Source organism: Trichoplusia ni, chromosome 3 (assembly GCF_003590095.1).
Source record: "Trichoplusia ni isolate ovarian cell line Hi5 chromosome 3, tn1, whole genome shotgun sequence".
Taxonomy (NCBI): domain Eukaryota; kingdom Metazoa; phylum Arthropoda; class Insecta; order Lepidoptera; family Noctuidae; genus Trichoplusia; species Trichoplusia ni.
In genome coordinates, this window is record NC_039480.1 from 7356544 (window position 1) to 7376784 (window position 20241).

The 20241-nt window shown below is 35.0% G+C and overlaps 4 protein-coding genes across 4 annotated transcripts in view; 1 reads left to right on the forward strand and 3 right to left on the reverse strand.

Moving 5' to 3' along the window:
- Positions 1–1954: 1954 nt before the first annotated feature.
- LOC113491713 (laccase-2-like) lies at positions 1955–10597 on the forward strand. Its single transcript, XM_026868838.1, has 9 exons — positions 1955–2279; positions 2506–2859; positions 3317–3530; positions 3820–3983; positions 7004–7155; positions 7748–7964; positions 8575–8775; positions 9063–9201; positions 9918–10597. Exons 1-9 carry the CDS (start codon positions 2156–2158, stop codon positions 10150–10152), a joined length of 1800 nt encoding a protein of 599 aa, XP_026724639.1. The 5' UTR covers positions 1955–2155; the 3' UTR covers positions 10153–10597.
- A 32-nt stretch (positions 10598–10629) lies between these two features.
- On the reverse strand, positions 10630–12205 carry LOC113508693 (lectizyme-like; the record flags this gene model as incomplete). The annotated part of the gene is made up of 4 exons (XM_026891776.1): positions 10630–11097; positions 11178–11425; positions 11507–11658; positions 12035–12205. Coding segments are annotated over 4 exons (996 nt in total), but the record flags the coding sequence as incomplete, so codon positions are not given.
- A 1939-nt stretch (positions 12206–14144) lies between these two features.
- Positions 14145–17886, reverse strand: LOC113491715 (putative laccase-9). Its single transcript, XM_026868840.1, has 5 exons — positions 17646–17886; positions 17070–17265; positions 16639–16851; positions 16129–16359; positions 14145–16043 (listed from the first exon to the last, which is right to left on the reverse strand). Exons 1-5 carry the CDS (start codon positions 17703–17705, stop codon positions 15880–15882), a joined length of 864 nt encoding a protein of 287 aa, XP_026724641.1. The 5' UTR covers positions 17706–17886; the 3' UTR covers positions 14145–15879.
- A 3-nt stretch (positions 17887–17889) lies between these two features.
- Positions 17890–20241, reverse strand: part of LOC113491714 (laccase-5) — a 46748-nt gene continuing 44396 nt past the window's right edge. Inside the window, exons 6-8 of the mRNA XM_026868839.1 lie at positions 19726–19921; positions 19420–19632; positions 17890–19191 (exon numbers count right to left, since the gene is read on the reverse strand). Coding sequence (XP_026724640.1) covers positions 18803–19191; positions 19420–19632; positions 19726–19921 — 798 coding nt within the window. The 3' untranslated portion in view covers positions 17890–18802. The remainder of the gene's footprint in view (positions 19192–19419; positions 19633–19725; positions 19922–20241) is intronic.

Here is a 20241-nt window from a genome sequence, read left to right on the forward strand (position 1 = left end):
GTAACGAAATCGAATTCAGGTGATAAACGACGAAATATCTTAGAAGTGCTTAGTATGAGCTTTTTTAAGCAAGACTTACTGTTGTGGAAACGAGACGCCAATATGTCATGTGTAGTGCGTCCTCTCACTTCTACAATAGCGATAGTTCTAGTTTAAGATCTCATAGTATGACAGACATAGTGGTTTCTTTTGATAAATCAGAGATAGTCACAAAATTTTGCTTTCAAGCACTAACGTGTGTAATTATTATGGCATTAAGATATTTTTAACGCGAATGAAGATGTTAGACTCAATTACCTTTACTTTCTAATGGATATTTGCACAAAGTTTTGCACGATTCTCGTTATATAACTTGGGGTTATTTTAGTATGTAATTTTCTGAGTACTTATTGTCATCACTGCAAGTTGGGTCACGCAATCATTACGATTGCCGATTGTGATGTCTGTACGTTTGTCTAACGAATTGATTTGTTGATAAAACTCATCATCACATTTATCACTCTTTTTATTCTTGCATTCGTGTTATGTATGTTCATCGTTAAGATAAGATTATGCAAGCCAAGAAATATTATAGCAGAGAGGTAAATAAAACTACTCAAAATAAAATAAATTTGACAGTCTAAATACAATTGACAAATTTTAATGATAATGTGATTAATGTTACCAAATCAAAACAATAGAACGAAAATCTGAAGTCATGGTTCTGTACAATATAATAATGAAGTATTGTTTTTGGCTGTTAGAAATCACATTCATTAAATTTAGTCAATTATCTATGATGACTATGATTCAAATTAATAAAGTATTGGTCTTTATCTTGCAAAACCCTTAAAATGGATTTTGCGATAGGAGTAAGAATTTTCTCACAAGCGGTAGAATGCTTATGTTTAAATTGAATGTTTAGTAGGAATAAGCACACATAGATATGAATAGATAAATTATATCCATCCATGGACTATCCACATGTGGAGATAACTCTGGATCTATCAAAAACGACGCGGTATCTAGTTCACGAACGGACTAAGGTTTCTGCCTTTCAGGACACTCAAACCTGAATGTCCAATATCTTTTCTTTTGATTGCAAAAAGCAAAATTCTTGATTTGTAAGAGTTGATGGTGAATTTGTCCGCAGTAGGATATTGTACTAGAACGCCCATGAACGGTGCAAAAGCGTTTTTCTTAATGCAGTCGTAGATGTAAAATGATACAAGTAAAAATCGTTTGCCAGTATGAATGCGTAAGCCTACCTACTTACTTGACCAATTTAGAATATTTTTATATTCATGGAATTAGATTATTCATGGGACATTTAACTTCCGATTTTTTGAAAGATCTCTAACTTTAATATAATTCCTTCCATTTGCGACCTTAACACACATAATGCTCGTGCATTGAACGTTTTGAAATGGTTTCCTTCGAAGATTGCAAGTGCGGAACGGAGTTGCTAAATGTGTTACTTTAATGTTCTACTGGTATTTGTTTGTAATGGACTGCATGCATATTGTCTCCAAGGAATTGTTTCGTCACTATAGTACACCCAAATTATAAGCTCGTTCCATAACATTATAAGTGCAAGGATATTGTATATAATATACAGCGAAAGAAATATGTTAGGTGCCTTTTATCAAAACTTTTTTTTTTACTTATTGCCTTTTATTAAGTATTATTTTTGTATTCAACCGGTACAAAGATACCAAGAAGATTACGTTAATTTCGTATTTACAAATTTCATCGGTATTAAGTTTAACGAACCAAGAACTGCAACAACGGAAACCGACTTTTCCAAAGTAAGTATGATATTTCAGCAATAATAGTACCAATGCATTGGTCTACGGAGCAAGCAAACGGAACGGCTTGCAAACAAATCGCCCTCGTACCAAGAAGTTGACTAAGTAGCGATAGATTTTGCCCTTGTTTTGTTATTTCAAGTTGTTTATCGAAGCGAGAGCGAGGAGTGAGTAATATTCGAGTTTCGCGGTAAGTGGTCGCGGGCACATGTCTGTGAAATATCTTATTCGTCGTTCAACCAGTTGTGAGCGAAACGTCTGGCGTTACGACCGCTACGGAGAGCGGCGCCGGTAGTGCAGTGAAACGAACTATTTATTGTCAATGAAATTAGTTCAGTTATTTCATAGGTCAAATTAATTGAGTGAAAATGAGAGTTATCGTTTGTTGCCTTTTTATTATAGCAAACATAAGCAATAATGGGAAAGCTTCTCTTGAAAGTTTCGCGCCTAGTGGAGCAAATATACTTTTTGAAGATAATACGAAAAATTTAGGTAAGACTATTAAACTATTTTTACAATTCTGATGTTTATTATTAAAATCAATTGATTTGTAAAATTAAAAATTAAATTAATTAAATTAAAAATTAGAATTTAATTAAATACCTAAACAAAATGAGCATCACAATAATGAAAATACATGTTAATTAGAATACAGTAAATAAAAACCTAATTATCATACTCGTAATTCAAAAATAACAACTACACATTGACCTTGCAGGCCAAGTATCATGCTACCGACCTTGCAAGTTTAATGTGAAGCCCAAGCGATGTTACTACACCTTCAAGATAGAGCCAACAATTCAGGCTGATGATCGACCAGCCATCACTATAAACGGCAAGACTCCAGGGCCTCCAATACAAGCCTGTGTCAACGACATCATCATTGTAGAAGTCGAGAATCGCATTCTAGACCAAGATATAAGCATCCATTGGCATGGAATCGAACAAAAGGGGACTCCTTTCATGGACGGAGTGCCGATGGTTACTCAATGCCCTATTGGCTACGGACAAACGTTCAAGTATGCGTTCGTTGCGACTTCTCCAGGAACTTTCTTCTATCACGCTGACTCAGGTATTCAAATTAAGTGTTACTTTGCTTTCATCAATAGTTTTATGATCCATAAATGTTTTATGTCTATGAGAGGTGAAGTCTTTACTACTTTTACTGTTTCACAACACTATGTGAAATGATTTTTTTTTATGTTTTGATTTAACTGTTTTACTTCCTTAAAGAGCTTTTATTGTATGTAGGTCTTTCGTTATTTGTACATTTTTGAGTTAATACTTCTTATTTTCTTTTAAAATTTTGGGTAACATGATTTCAAACCCAAGATTTTACTTGAGCCCTAGTTACCGTTGTTATCAGCATCTTATGACGTTAGTTCTACTTTGCGTCATTAAACAAGCTTAGTTGGTTTTCAAACCACATAATACCTATCATACATTAAAATCAATTTACACTACATTAGCAAAACTGAATTTTGCACACATTTCACAATTCAATTTAACACTTCCGTGTTTTGTCCTAGTGTACCATCAAAGCGATGGTGTGTACGGTCCCCTGATCATCAACCAGCCACAGCCGCTGGAGCCTCACTCTTCAATCTACGACTACGACAGGAGCAAGGAGAACACGCTAATCATAGCTGCTAAGATGCCAGAACTGTTGACAGCTAAACTGGAAGATGTTAGCAAGTTGAAGCCAGATGAGCTCATTATCAATGGGGATGGAGATATTTCGAAGTAAGTAGTAATTTATGCTGAACATTTAACGGTAGCTGAATATATAAGCGGTACAATAATTACAGTTGGAGTAGCCAATCAGGTAGCTGACCAAGATCTAAATGAATATTTACTTCATAGATACTGCTAGGACTGAAAACAACGAAATTGCAATCGCAATTTTCCAGATCTTTTAAAGTGAAACATTTTATAAAACTTAAAAAGATTAATTACTCAACAACATTTATATTCCCACGAATTATAACAAGTAGTACATTAAGTATTCTAAACTAGCGGTAAACAATTTCAGGTTTTTCGTGATGGCCGGATTCGCGTATAGACTGAGATTGATAAACGCGATCGCCATTGAGTGTCCCGTCGTATTGAACATAGACAACCATGAAATGATAGTCATAGCCAGCGATGGAAAGCCGACCAAACCAGTTTTAGCTAGAAATGTGGAATTGTACCCAGGTAAGGAAGTTGTAAACTATTTTCTAGATGATAACCAAAACGTCAGATTTAGAAAGCCTATCTAAATAATTCATAAACACTGTTTAGAAAAGTTTAATTGGTGAAAAGTTAGTAAGTGGACTAATAGAATTCCTAAAATTATATTCTGCTTGAGAATAATGATTTTGAAATATTTTTCTCATGAATTTTGACAGCTTTATGAGTTCTAAAGCATTTGTTTAGTACCGAGCGCACTGGTACTGTCGACACTCATTGCGCAAATGTGTTGCAAGCTGGCCTCCGGTCGAGATATATTATATCATTCGACTTTTTTCATGAGCATTGCGTCTAACAACCCTGAATCATTTACTTTTAATAACTCAACTTATGCATTCAAATTCCCCAGAAAAATCTTATAGTATTCGTGTTACCTAAAATATTTTTTCTTATTAAATTTAAGATTATTAATTTATTATTATTTGATTGCTCGATTATTTCAACGATGCAGATGAATTAAACTGACTTTATGAAGGAGGAATTCAATAAAATTTACTCAAAGTCTAAAGTTAATTAATTGTGCCACAGCGAAATTAATACAGATCTGTAAAAAAACGATACAAAAGAACCAGTTATAATTTAAATAACTGAATGTATGTTATTTTGTTATTATCGAATACGTCAATCAACTCCCGCGTACACATTTGAATATGGTTTGTATTCGATTTGTATTGCGACTCTCCCCACAGCAAACGCAAAGTACTTGTGAAAAGTCTATTAAAAGCAAATTTAAAAATAGTGAGAGAGTGAACGGAATTATCTACATAGTAACACTGCATAAAGCTTTTACTTGGAGAAAGTTTCTGGTCAAATTGGTCACTATAATACCCGACTCACTTTTTATCCGTAATCGAAAAAACATCGCGTTATGTCTGAAGTGTGAATTGTGAATATCCGATGAAAGGAGACCGTCATGTTTACTAATTGATTATGGAATGTTAGTTACATCACTTGCAGACACATCCATCATTCTTTAATTCTAATGCTGTATTACGTGTACGAAACAATTTATTATCGGTGGACAGCACGGTCCGCGTCGTCGCAGCGTGAATCGACGATGTTATACATGGACATATTTATCGTTCAAATAATATTATTAACTAGCTGTTGCCCGCAGGCCCGCCGGCTACAAATCGAATATAAAATCGGAAAAAAAACTATCACGTGCTTATCCAGGTTACTTATTAACTACCTGTGAACCAAGTTTCATCTTAATCCGTTCAGTGGTTTTTGCGTCAAAGAGTAACAAACATCCATACATACAAGCTTTCGCGTTTATAATATTAGTGGGATTGTTAGATTAGTAGAATGTTCTTAAACCAAATAATTTGATAGCTTAGTCACTTTGACCGGTACGTTTTTATATTTGTATGGCATTACAAATTGCGGTTTTGCAGCGACGCACCTGTGCTATAGGCTGCGGCATTTAAGGACCAGTTTGAAGGTGTCCTCACTTACCTGGTCCTAAACTATCCCTGCACAAGTGCACACACTAACTTGTCGCAAGAGTACGGTCATTGAACTTCAAAACAACGTTGATAAAAATTAGTTCTTATTTAGTTTAACGCAATTGCACATTATTTTTGCACGGATAAACACAGAAAAAAGGATAGCCAAAAATTTTGCTCGGATAAATACAGCATCAAAAGACCATGTGTGTGTAATATAACATAGTTTTCTATGTTTTATATTAATTGTGAAGACAACTTTAAGACTGCACTATTGCATTAGGGTTATATCTCTAATGGCAGGTATAAGGGAGATTTTTACATAATTTTTGTCGCCGGAGTTGAACAATTTTAAGATTCATTTTTTATAGAAAGGTACGTGCTATCTGCACCACTAAAGAGATTTATTTTCTCTACGTTCACGAAGAGGAGAAAGGTATGCTGTGTGCTACTTTTCGCTTAAGTTTAAGGTCGCCGTTATTAACCGGTTTCGTTTGTTATGATTTCACTTTCTATTGTTTTTAATTTAAATTTGCCACTTGCATATGTTAGGCGAGATGAGTTACTCATAAAGTACTTAAAACCGACCGAAATTGGTTTTTATTATGTCATCTTAAGTCATAATTTCAGGGTTTTTGAAAAGGCAGATTGAAGGTGAAAAACTCACACAGTATAAATATCGATTTCCGATGAATAAATATACCTCGGCAATGCTCAGTTCGGTTTTATTTCTAAACTAGCTGTTGCCCGCGACTTCGTCCCCGTGGGTAGAAGATATAAGTTATGATTTGTACCTGCCCTATTTATTTCACATTTTGTTTTGTATCTTCGCTCCTATTAGTCGCAGCGTGATGGTTTATAGTCTAAAGCCTTTCTCAATGAATGGTCTATTCAACACAAAAATATTTTTTCAATTTGGACCAGTACTTCCTGAGATTAGGGCGTTCAAACAAACAAATTCTTCAGCTTTATATATTAGTATAGAAGTATAGAAGATAGAAGATAAGACAAAGATATTACTTAAAGAATAATGACAGTGAAACTATAACGATAACTTCTTTTTTAACGAGGCGTTTTCTCTGACGAGAAAAAATAACATATTCCTAAGTTACCGAAATCAAACCAAGGTCAATAAATACGTCTGGAGGTTAATTTGGGTAACCATTATAAATAAATACAACTCCGTTTGTTAATTAGTCACTGACTTTACATGCACGTTATAAATCGTAGGACCGTTAGCGGGTGTTAATTATATTGTGATTGCGAAACCATTAAAAATAGACAGAATTAGTTAAAGAAAATCTTCTTTCCGATGTACCGTTTATAAATCGATACATACCATTTAGTTCGAATTTTGTCGAAAAGTTTTAAAACACGGCACGGCAGTTTACTCAGTTCCTTCTAGAATCAAAGTATTGTACTAAATGTTAATGTACCTACGTAGTATAAAGTTGGCTTCCTCGTTAGTTGTATAGCATGAAAATTATAGTATCAGTGGAGATCAATACCTATATATAATTTTTCAACATATTACAGGAGAGCGTATGGATGTGGTCGTGCGCGCAACTCAAGAAAGTGGCGGCTACTGGGTGAGGGCAAGGGGCAACGGCGCGTGCGCAGGCGTTACTGCCAACGCGATGCTCATCTATTCCGGCTTCAACTACACCTCCATGTTGCAAGAGAATCAGGTATATCTAGTTTCTTACGACATATCTAACTTATGACACTAAAAGAGAAAAAGTCGTAGTGCCTGAAAGCTTAGATTGACTTTTTAGAAGGTCTCGTGCCAATACTCAAGGCAATTAAATTAACCGTTAATTCTTTATATAGTCTGGTATCTCTGGTACATAGAAAATACGCAACATTCTCAAACTTTTAGCCGCAAAACCAGTTAATTGCGAGTCGGTGCTAAGAGTTCCGTACAGTCGACGCTCAAGAAAAAGAAATCGGGTGGGTACAAATAAATTTGAGGACCCACAAAATCTATAGATATCAACAAAATGATTGCAATAACATCTGTGTTTTCAACTGTCTAGCTATCATGGTTAATGACATACGACCCGGTGACAGACGGACTGACGGCCTGACTACGGTGCCTCAGTAATAGTGTTCTCTTTTGTGCCTTTGGATAATGGAACTTAAAAATCTATATTATAATATAATCTATATTAATTAATATCAATTTAACTTTTTTCGCAGTGATTTTTCATAAAAGGCATTTGGCTCTATTAAAACTTCTCGCTTCACTTTATTAATATACATTTTTCTTTTAATTTTCAGAATGATTTAGAAGATCCACATCACGCGAACTGGGAATCTGACTTGGTTGTGGGAGGTCAAATGCTAGAGTCCCTCCAAGATCAGAGTCATGCGACAGACGTCAAGTCAGTGTATTTGGGTATAGACAGAAATGTTATCAAAGTTAAGGATGATGAAATTGACTTTAGATACATAAGTGATGCTATACCGAAGAAGCCTTACTTCCCCGCGCCATTAGGTAAGAAGAAAGATATTCGATTTTCATTTTCAAGCTCAATCTATATCTAATCGTCCAGATAGACGCGAGGTAAAGTATGTCACACCAAAATCCATTCTCGCAGGACAGGCATTTGTGTGATCCACAAATGATAGTTCTGAGTCTGAATTTCTTGGACGTGTGACTTGAATGATTGTGAACCCTTTGCGGCACAACACGGTGTTTCAGTTCGGGATTCGTTTAAAAATAAATGATAAAGCTACATTATTGTAGAGCTTGATCTTTTTTAAAAGTAAAGTATGCATTTAGTCTGAGTGTGGCCTGGATGGCTTCACCGGACTAGGAACTTTGATGTTATTTGCCAACTGAAAAGTAAAGCGAACGGAGAGATTGCTTTATGAATAACAATAAACAATACCGTTTTTCTAACAACTTTCGATTTGTTTGTTGCGTTAATTGTTATTTAATAATAATTCATTTCTTATTTCTACGGAGTAGTTTGGTCTTTAATTTAATCAATTCGTAAAAATAAATTATTTTCAAGATGAAATAAGATTTTATAACCTAATAAAAGAATTTCTACATTAATTATCACTGCTTTAAATGCTCGTAATGAAATACCTCTTTTCAGCTTTAAAAGAAAACGGTGTAGTTCAAATCAACCATAAGAACTTCTTGTATCCTAACGTGCCGATAATGGTGAAACCAAAGGAAGTCCGAGCTGACATGTTCTGCAACGTGGGGGAAGAAGACAAGCAGGTGGAGATACAGTGTCTGCAGGTGCTGGATGCCGTCGAGGGCGATGTGCTCGAAATTGCATTGGTCAATGAAGGTACGCTTTTTTAAACAACTGAGTAATTCGACTTCGGCTAGGTCCGAAAATAACGGTAGCGTGATTAAATAAACAAGCAAACAGACTCTTTGGAATTATAATAGTATTTTAAATAATAGAAAATAGTTACTAACATATTTTATTGAATCTACAATCTACTAATTTTAGAGTCTAATCAAGTAAATTCAAGTACCGCGTCATAATACTGATCGTAGCTTAATAGAACTTCATCGCCTTCTCCATGGCTTTAACGAATATTAATTCAGTGATAACTTTTTAATTTTCAGGCTTTGGCAGCAACGACTCATACACATTCCACATGCACGGCTACAGTATGCAAGTGATCGCGACGTGGCAGAACCCTAAAGACAAGCCGATCTCAAAAGAAGATTTTCATACTTTAAACAAAAATGGCAAAATTCTAAGGTAAATTATAATTATTTATTTTAAGACTCCAACGTTTAGCTGGCTAGGGCTTTTTTCACTAACATAATTATGTCAGTAGTTTTACTTGTCAGAAACTGTCTCACCTCTGAGGACGACCCTTTCCCATAACAGGAAGGTTTGAGCATTTATTATGATTACCAAAGATTGCATTTTTAATAACGTATAATTTTAATTTGTTTTTATCTTATGAAAGTTTTGGTGAATGTTCTTCTTCAAGCCATCCAAAGATATGTCACCAACATAACTAAAATTCAATGACGTTATCAAACCTTTTACTAAATTTGCATAAGTTATTGTTACGGATTTACGGAGTTCTACATAACAAACAACTAAACCATTTCTATGGCTCTCGAGTTTTCTAATACTTTCACTTCAGCTCGGTCTGAGCGTTAATCATGTCATTATGACCATGAAGTTTCTAATACCGCGTGTTATGGACCAGCTATTTTCTAGTGAATTAAAGCGAATTATAGTATTTAACGTCGAAATAATCTGATGTACTTATAATTACATCTTGCGCAGAGAGTTTCTTATAAGGTTTTCTTTGTATGTTACTTTCTTTGTTGAGATTTACGTATATAAAAAGTGCGTGTTATTATGAAGGGAAAATAAAGTGAAAGTCAATTTGTTAGTTATGTAAATGATACTCTCAGTAACAATCCATAATCCAGAATATCAAAATTTTCTAATTTCAGGAACCTCCAAAATCCACCATTCAAAGACACAATTACCGTACCCAACAAGGGTTACACTATAGTGAGAATCAAGATAGATCGCGGAGGCAGCTGGCTGCTTGAGTGCAGGTCCTGCGCCCTATCCTCCCTCCCTGCAGCCATCCTCATCAGAGTGCCCCAAGCGATACCAAAGTCCGTCGTAGACTCGTTACCCAAGTGTGGCAGCTATAGACCCCCTGATGTCCTCCTCAACTAATTAATAATTTAGACTGATAGTATTTAGTTGGTCTCAACGTTTTAGTTTTAGGTTATTTATCAGATTTAGGCACGTCTTGTGAGTGAGGCTGAGGCTAAACTTGTGTTTGAATCACTGTGAGAAACAGATTTAAACATTAAAAGAAGAAAATAGTATATTTAAATGGGTGGCGTTCGAATAATTCTTTCGTTAAACCATTCTAGGAAACAAATAATACTCCGTAGTATATCATTAGCAATAGTAAAATGATGCGATTTTGTTTTTGTCGAATTAGTAGGTACACTCCGGCTAAGATGTTTAACAAATATAGGGAGAATGATTGTATTGTAAAACTTTTATTTTATTATACTGTTAATATTGTTATATTTTAAGCAAAAATATAGAGAACCCAGTGATAAACTTACTAGGGAAGGTTAACCAATAAAATAATGTAACACACGCTCAAAGTATTTATTTGTAAAAATAGAAAAAATGAAATAAAATTAAAAGGTATTAAAACCAGGTATTTGTTCTGTATTTTCTAAACTATCTTAAGGTTAATATTATAGTTGACGAAATCTATGTAGGTGGATATGTTGGTGTATACCGTGGGAGCTCCTCTTTCGCCGCACGGCTGAACTCCCCAAGACACCACACCCACTACAACTGGGACTAACTCCGGTTGGTATTGTCTCTCCTGTGCTTCTGCAGTCGTTTCTTCTAAACCTTCTGTGGTCTGTTCATTATTCTGCTCACAGCTACTCCCGTTATACCTCTCAGTACTTTCTTCTACTTCATCGTTGGGCTCAAGAATTATATTTGGAACGTACTGTATAAGTGGACCACCTGAGTCTCCATTGCATGCCGCTATTCCGCCAGTTATAGGACCCGTGCACATGTTAGCTTCTTCATCTAATGGATTGATTTCATCGCCTTCGAGTAATTTATCGATTGCGTCGTGACATTCTGAACAAGAAGAAACAGTTTCAGTGTTAAGAGCTATGACTATTACACTTCTAATAATATCAAATCTATTTAAAACTTACGTTTATAGGTCATGTATGTTACTTTTACTTCTTGCAGCCTACTGGGTAGGTCTGGTATGAACACTGTAGTTTTCAAAGCTCCCCAACCAGCTAATTTCATTGAATTTCCATCCATTTTGTAATTAGTGGGCAGTTTGACAGGCTGGACAAACTTGTTGAAGAAGAATGGGGCTGTCGTTCCAAACACGCCTATGTCGTATGGTCCGATACCTCTGAAATGTAAGAATGTCAACAAAGCTGATGAGTTTGATGTTCAAAATAGTGAGTTATGATAACATGACATGACAAGGTATACAAAACGATACAATTTTAACAAGATGTCAGATTACCCTTCATAAAGAGGATGAGGAATTCGTTCGCTAATCCTAATCACTTGTGCCTGTGGTCCAAAGTCGTTGACGTCGTGTATGCCAGCCACGACATCTAGCGGAAGCCATCGCACTAACCAAGACTCGATGGCGCAGTGAGCAGCAGATAGTACCTACAACAGTATTATATTAGTGACGAGGTAGTTGGAACCTTCTTATTGCAGTCAGTACTCGTGCATGTAAAACGTTACTGAAATAATGAATATTAAGGTATATTACATTCGACTTAGCAATTTTCGTCCGTTCGGGACCGTTTTTTTTTATGAAGTCGGCCTAGTATTTTGTTAAAAATACATGATTGGATTGACAAAATGACCTTGAAACCATACAATTTGCAACATTGTTCTTTTGAGGAATGTCAGTTTCTGCATCAGCGTTACAGTCATTTACCTAAATCAGACGATTTTGTACATCCTTGTACGGGTATAAAAGTATATAATCTATTTTATTTTACTCTGACTTAAGTTTTATAAAGCAGTTGAAACATACCCATCGATCATTGAGTATGGCTCCGCCACAGTTGTGCAGGCGAGCCCACAGGAACCTGGTCTGCAGGGAAACGAGGTAAGGGTGGCTGTGCGGCCGAGCTTCTTGACCGCCGGTGATTTTGCTTTGAGGGGTTAATATCTTGGTATGTACTAGACAGAACAATAATACCGGTCATTGAAATTGGAAGTGATAAATGAAAAAGAAGAGAAAGAAAGGACTGGTTCACAACTCCAACGAAATCAGTGGCTTCTGCACGCCGTCTCGACTCAGCCTTGTTGGAATACAACAGAGGTCCGACGTAATGAAGAGCCCTAATATTTGGGAGTTTTCGTAATTTTTGGCAATTACAAAAAGTCATCTTTCCAAAGTAGTAAAAAACATTTAAAAAATATCATTCAATGAAATTCAAGAATTCACCTACCTTCAGCGAAAAACAAACATTTTATAAGGATCAGTAGTTTTACTGTGAAGTTCATGGTGAGATAAAGGTGGGTGACTCGTTGCGTTGTTGTTTTTCAGCTATTATATAACATTGGACTCAGATATATCATTATCTTAGCACATAGTTTTAGAAGCTAAACATTTTCGCCTAAACCGGGCAACTACATTTTCATGACTTTATTTCAAGCATTATATTTTGTACTTACCATTCAATTTCATATATTATGTACCTAATGTCCATATTTCTTCCGTGTGTTTGTCCGTTACGTCTGTGTGTCTGCCTGTGGCACCATAGCTCCTCAACGATGGAACCGATTTTAAGAGTTTACCGCCGGCCATCAGTTTTGCAATAGGATATCCTTATTGTGTATTTAAAATATTTTCATTAGCAGCATTCATGAACATAAGAGCTACCACTTTCGATATGAGTATCTCTGAAACCCTAATTGCAATCAAACGATGCTTGAAATAATAGTGTAGACCGTAGTGTAAACCTACAATTCCAGTAAAAAATACTTGGAAGGCGAATTTTGGAGAGCAAAGGATTTTTTTTTTAATTTTTCATTGTTAATAAATATTATTTATGATTTGTTTAAGACCCCTGGGACATTAATCTGTATACCTTGAAACGAATAGCTCATCGTTCATACGGGTCATTATAATATTAGAGCGGGTCATATATTATCTCTTCGCGGAAAACGTACGCATCTTCACACGTGACTCTATGATTTAGTTTCTTGGTCTGATAACACTTATTTTTAATTAGAAGCACAGGATATATTTCGACAAAGAAAATGTTTCAAAAAGAATATTTATTTTTAATCTAAACCATACAGGATTGTAGACAAACAAGTTTTGCGAGTGACGACTGTAAAAAAAAGAAAATGAAAAATATTGTATTCGTTTCGTGACTTCGTAACGACTTTCCTTAAGTTTTTCAACCTTCATTATTTATTCGACAGATGGCGCTGATGATTTTACCAAAAAAATCAGAAAAAGAAGTGAATAGGTTCTGTGAAACTGTTGCAGATTTGGAGTACTTAAACCAATGTTAATTAAAAACCGCAATTTATAAACACTGACAAGGTTTATGAATAATGGGTGTGTTGAGGTGCTCAGATAATTATTCACGTAATACTACTTTAACAGATGCTTGTTGTAATAATTCTGAACTGACCATGGAAATTGTTTATATACCCGTATACTTACGTCCTTTTTACGATAGCACGTTATTTCTGATAGCATATAACTTAATAAGTAGGTAGGTTTCATTTTACCTGCTCTTAATTGTATTTTTCTCATTCATCAAGTATGTATTGTAGGAAAACCTTAATTCAAACAAAAATATTTTACAATTTTACTTCCCTATAAGCGAAATTTTCGTGAATATACGTTGTTTTTCAGACATTATATAATACGTTTTCGTGGTACCGTTATTATTAATAAATTCATCTTTAAAAGATTTGACCAAGTTCTGAAGGGAGGTTTTAATCAAAAGTGGCAGAGCCATCCAGGCCAGAGTCGGTTGCTAAGAAAAGTTTCATATAAACTATGACCATTTTTAACTTTCACGATTTATCGTCAAAGTGCGTCATAATTAAATTGTGTTGATTTTATTTAGGCTCCTATGGAATTAGAAATCAAATGTTGTAAAATAAAAGATCAATAATATTTTATAAAACATTTATTTTCAATATAAAATGACTGTTTCCTAAATATACGACATTGTGTTTGAAGAGACAGTTAGCGATAAATAATTTAAAAAAGACTTTATGATGGAAATGAGTGAAGTCTTTCCATGGTTCAGACCAATCACAGGTGTATATTTTCAAACAAAATATTACCCTGTGTCTTATTTATGATAGCTTAGAGTTAATCTTTCATTTAAAATACGAACATTTAATCATTTCATAGTTAGTCGCATGACTAACCAACAGACAGAACATATTTGAAAATGCTGCGATACAATGACGAAAAAGTTTGCATTCCAAAATTAAAAAGTGTTATATGTAATGTTACTGGCTGTCTACATTACCGAAACGCTGGCTGAATAAAATCAAAACGAAAAAAGTTTGCGACAAATAATTAGACAAAAGAAATTACGCTATGTAAAAATAAATTATTTAATTTAAATGTGTTACTTAGCTTATAAGGAAAATATTAAATTTAATTTACTAACATTTTTGTAAGTGGTCTCAATTTGCATATTTTCAAAAGATTTCTTGTTATAAAGATAATTAATTGTTGACAGCTGAAGTAATTTGAAGAAAGTCAAGAAAGTCGGGTATGTAGATCAAACTTAATTATATTGTTTGTTAAACTTTTTACTTTTAATTAACTACGCATTAGGTATGTTTAGCGATTATTTTTTTTACAGCGTTTTTATGTTAATCGTGCTTCGTCGCGTTAAAATAATTTAAACTATTGTAATTAATATTAAATATACTTTTTTGTTACCACTTAACATTATGTATTAAGTTAGTTTTACCATTAAATATCTAACAGACATTACTTTAGGTACTTAAGTTCATATGCTCAATTGTTGGAAATTAGATATTTTAAATGAAAGAAAAACATCATAGGCTCCTTACATCCATCTCAAAGAGTGAACATGGATTGTTAATAAACTAAAAAACTAAATATTAATGGCGATATAACCTTATGATATCATTGCATTCGTGTAGATAAATATCTAACACCGTAACACAAATTACGGTCTCAAGTTCCGTAGATGTTATACAAACTTGAGTTAAATGATTTAACATGCATCTATAAAATATTCAAGATCTAGAACCTTCTAGAAACTTCTTCCGACACTATGATAGAAATTATTTTAAGCAAAGTGGATGGTCATGTCCCAAAAAAAGAATAACGTGGTGCAATCGCGTCGGAAGGAGTATTTATATTATTTGTATATATTTCTAAATATTGCGAGTTGGTAATTACGTATTTGCACTTAACCCATGTATTTTTAAAATTTATTTAGGAATTACGTTAATTATTACACTCGTCTTGTCTCTTATATAAATCTTAAAGTACTTATTCTAATCTACCTTTATGTACAATTATAAAACGAGTAACAAAAACATTCAACTATGAGAATATCAGAAATTAATTTAACGGCGTTCGCCATTGTCGACTTGGACGAGTCGATTTCTTAAGTCTATAAGATACGATAGTGATCTGATTAAATACTTTGGTCTCTAATGCGATACTTTAGATGGTTAGTTTTAGAACAGCCCCATAAGTTTACAAAGTTATTTACAAGACAACATTAACAAATTAATTTTATTTCATTCGCACGTTGTTCATATTTCAACAACAGAACAAAATATGGCAGTACGCGATGCTTTTCACTCCAGTGTGGTTCACATAATCGATTACGATTTATTTTCTCGATACCCTCAGTGTATCGGGAAGTATGGTGGAGTGATCGAAGGTAGGTGGTCGCCGCATCGAGGGAAGTTCGGAGGTACGGGGGGCAGGTCTCCCTGCGACCCGATGTGAAGAATCAAGTTCATTCCTATTACTATATGATAGATGAAGTGGCAGTGGAATAACCAGTATCCTGAAATAAGAACACACCGTTACTAAGATAGTCCTATTAAAAGGTATAATAACGTAAAGGTTTGTCTCTTGAAGGTTTTATTTACCTGGATTGTCAGCCTTTAACCTTAAAACGACGTATCCATTGTTTGGCACAGCAAGAGTATCTTTGAAGGGAGGAAGGTTATACTGCCTGTGCAGCAAGCCTTTTCTGTCCAAATCTAAGGCGTGTTTCAGGTTAATCTTCTTGATGTTCTTATCAGGAGATCTGCCGATACCTATCACGTTGTACGGGGTACCGTGAAGGTGGAACGGATGGGACAAGTTCGGCGATTGCACTGGAAACAAAAGTTAATGGTTTAATTAACGCAGTCGTGTCCTAATCTGTAGATGTAACTAGTGATGAATGTGAAAGTTTGTTTTTTGGGAAGTTAAAAATTATAGAGACTTTTTGGACTAAGTAATTTTTGATTGAGTGCTATACGAAATCTTAGGGATCATGTTTTTGGTATAAATGGGAGTAAGTCAATCACAGTCGTGGCCAGTAAAAGTCATGAAGTTGATAAACGTTAAACTTTCAGGATAAAAAGTAATGTTGCGTTCCAAGAAATATTTACCTTCATCAACCAAAACTATTTCAACAATAGAGTTGAGAGGCACATCTATCATGTGAGTACAGCGGCAGTCTACGGGACAGTTTGGCGGTCTGTTGTCACCGTTGCAGAATAGATCAGGGTCTAACTCATGCATCTGTGATAGAGGTGGCGCTGGTGGCGCTCTGTACGAGATCTCATCAACCAAACTGAGCACGTGGTCTCCGCCGGGGGCGACTGAAAATAAAACGAGATGATTTAGTTAAAATTGTCAAGGCATGCAGTGAGTCGAAGTAATAACTTCAAAAGAACCTTTAACTTGGTAACATGATAATAAGCAGACAGTTAGGTAACTCGTTTGTATAAAACGTATACAAACCAGTATTTACCAGTATTACAGCTTTATAATGCAAGACTCTTAAATTGTAGTGGTGTGTTACTTTATAATATCATACCTAAATAGTTCCTGTACGTATTTTCCATGAACAGGTCTTTTGGTTTGTAGAAGTGGAACCTGAATGGCAGGAAGATTTTGACGTCAGGCCTCTCTTGCAAAATTTCTTTGTCCACAGGTCTCGCTGATTTTAAATTGCTAACGCATATAGCATCGTTTCGTTTTACATTACAGATGGCATCCAGAGGGTTAAGAATCTATGGAAAGATGAAAGTTAATATCGTTGAAGAGATACATGATCAAGCAATGTGTGATAAATTTCATTTTCAAATGTTCATGTCATGAAATGAGGATTTTTGAATTATTCGTTTCAGCAATTATTTGGACTTGGTTAGTTAGCTAAATTATTTATGTTGCGATTTAGATGATGGTGTGCTGAAAGGCGTAACAGTAAAATGTTTAGTAATTTCGGTTAACTTAATATTTTATGCAAAGAAAATGATTTACGTAGCGCATAAGACTTTAAAGACCATAGTTTGAAAAACACTGTAGGAAAATTGAAAATGCTACGTATATACATCTTTTGGCATACTATCTGTACATAAAAGAAAAAAATATAATGTAAAACAAGTATAACCTGTGTCCTTGGTGCGTAGGGGTCTACTCGGATGTCAAACTCATGCTTAGGATATCTCATGCGAATCCTCTAGCTAAAATGTAATTCTATAGTGCAATATATACAAAAATTTACAACAGTTTCAGAAACTAGTGTGTGCTTCTTAAATTGTATCTATCTAATGATCATAATTAAATTACAATCAAACAAACTACTCATGCCCACAAGGAAAATAAAAATTAAACACTATTTTTAATAAATTTTATTAAATGGTATAAAATTTTACATTCTTAGAGTAGTTTTATATTAATATGATAAATCGTAACGTTTTTTTTTGCTTGTCTTTACTTAGTAGCAAAATATACCTACTTCGCTGCGATAAATGTTCGTTGTAAGTTGGGTATTGTCGTTCTAGGCCGACTAGGACACACCGACATATTTTTGTAATTTCCGTTGGCACAATCACACTGACTTCAAGCCGTAAAACTAAACAAATCTCTTAATTAATGGTAACCTCACGTGTACTTTCTGTATATCTATAGTCTACATAATAATATACAGTCTTTGTTTGTTTACGGAGTGTGATACAGAGTGGTCATACTACTGTGTATTTACATAAGTACTGAAATCCGTTATTTACATATTATCATAAATTGTAGTGCATGCAACATTCAGTTGGATTATTGTCCAGACATCTTAAAATTCTAAGCAAGTAGGTCTAATAAGTAGCTTTTAAATATATACAAGTAATAAATATCATTGGTGAAAATAAAATTATAATGGCAAGTTGTTAGTTACAGGACGGACATGTCTTGTTAAACTATACGCAAAAATAATATTGTTGGTTCAAGAGCCTCAAAGTACATATTATAGGCGATATTAATAATTAAAACGTAATTAAGAAAATATCACCGAATATGGCATAAAATTAAATGAAGTCAACTCGTAGAAACAGTGCATCATCGTTAAATAAAATCACAAACCATCATTAACTCCCATTGAATCATTCTAGTACAAAAATAAACACAAACGGCAGAATCGAGCACTTCGAATCTACCGGACACATCACACAAAACAAACATAAATTTACACTTAGTTAACATATTTAAATCAACTGGGGCTGTGCTGCACTTTTATTTGCACATGCAAAAAACGGGGCAATTTGTCTAGGAACCAATTTAGTGGAGCGAGATGGGAGGAAGGTGGTCGCCGCATGTGGGGAAGTTGGGAGGGACCGGCGGCAGATCGGCCTGAGTACCGACTTGAAGAACGAGGTTCATGCCAATAACGATGTGGAAGAGGAAGTGACAATGGAAAAGCCAGAAGCCAGGGTTGTTGGCTCTGAAACGGATAATGACGTAGCCGTTGTTCGGGACGGCAATGGTGTCCTTCGCTGGTGGGAGGTCTCCCTGCTTAAGGTGACGCTCGAGCAAACCTCTTCTATCGAGGTCGAGAGCATGTTTCAAGTTGATCTTCTTTACGTTCTGGTCAGGTGAGCGACCAATACCGATGACGTTGTAGGCGTATCCGTGCAAGTGGAACGGGTGAGATAAGTTCGCGATTTGAACTGGAAAATGGAAAGTACAATCAAGAATTTGCATCGAATTAAAATCAACATATGAAACATAACTTCCCGTTATTGTATTCGAGCATGGTATAATTATCGATAAATCGATTTAAGTGATGATTATATCGATGAAATATTGTTGTTTTCAATAAAGTAGGTTGAATTTAATTATACCAGACTTGATAGATTAATTTTATTGGGTTGTTGAAAATAGCGGAGTATACATACCTTCATCTACCAATACTACTTCAACAACAGCGTTTAGGGGTATATCGACTTTGTGGGTACACATGCAATTCTGTCCGCAGTTAGCGGGCCGATTGTCACCGTTACAGAACTGTTCGGGGTTGATGTCGTCGTACTGACTTATAAGTGGCGCGGGCGGGGCCATGTATGAAATTTCGTCTATCAAACTGATTACGTGATCTCCTCCAGGAGCGACTGTGAACGTTGAAATTGTATTAAATATTTAGGCTTACAATTTTCACATGGATTTTATAAACACATAAAGATTTTATGAGGATTTTAACTTACCTAAGTATCGGTTATAGGTGTTGGGCTGGAACAACATCTCGGGCCTATAGACGAAGAAACGGAAAGGCAAGAAGATTTTAACGTCGGGTCTGTCTTGAAGGATGGCTGGATCAATGTGTTTGGCATTCTTCAGCTGACTGACGCAAATAGCATCGTTTCTTGTTATATTACACCTGGCATCCAATGGGTTCATCACCTGAATAGTTAGTGAGGAGAAAGGTTCGTGCAATTACTAATATTACGTGCAAATATACATTATTCACTAATCACGTACTACGGTTACTAAAACTACTACACTCTTATTTGCACTTATCCAAATTTAGTGCTTAACACACACCTTTGGAAAACTTTAATACATTTGTGTAACTTTGAAATAGCCACTCAGATAAGTTGGTATTGATATATTTACAAAACCAGTTAGCTTACCGGTAGTTATTTCACCTGACTTCGTGGTCTAATTCGTCAACAGCTATAATTTTTCGTTTTAATTTATTCGCCGCTATGAAATTTTCATAT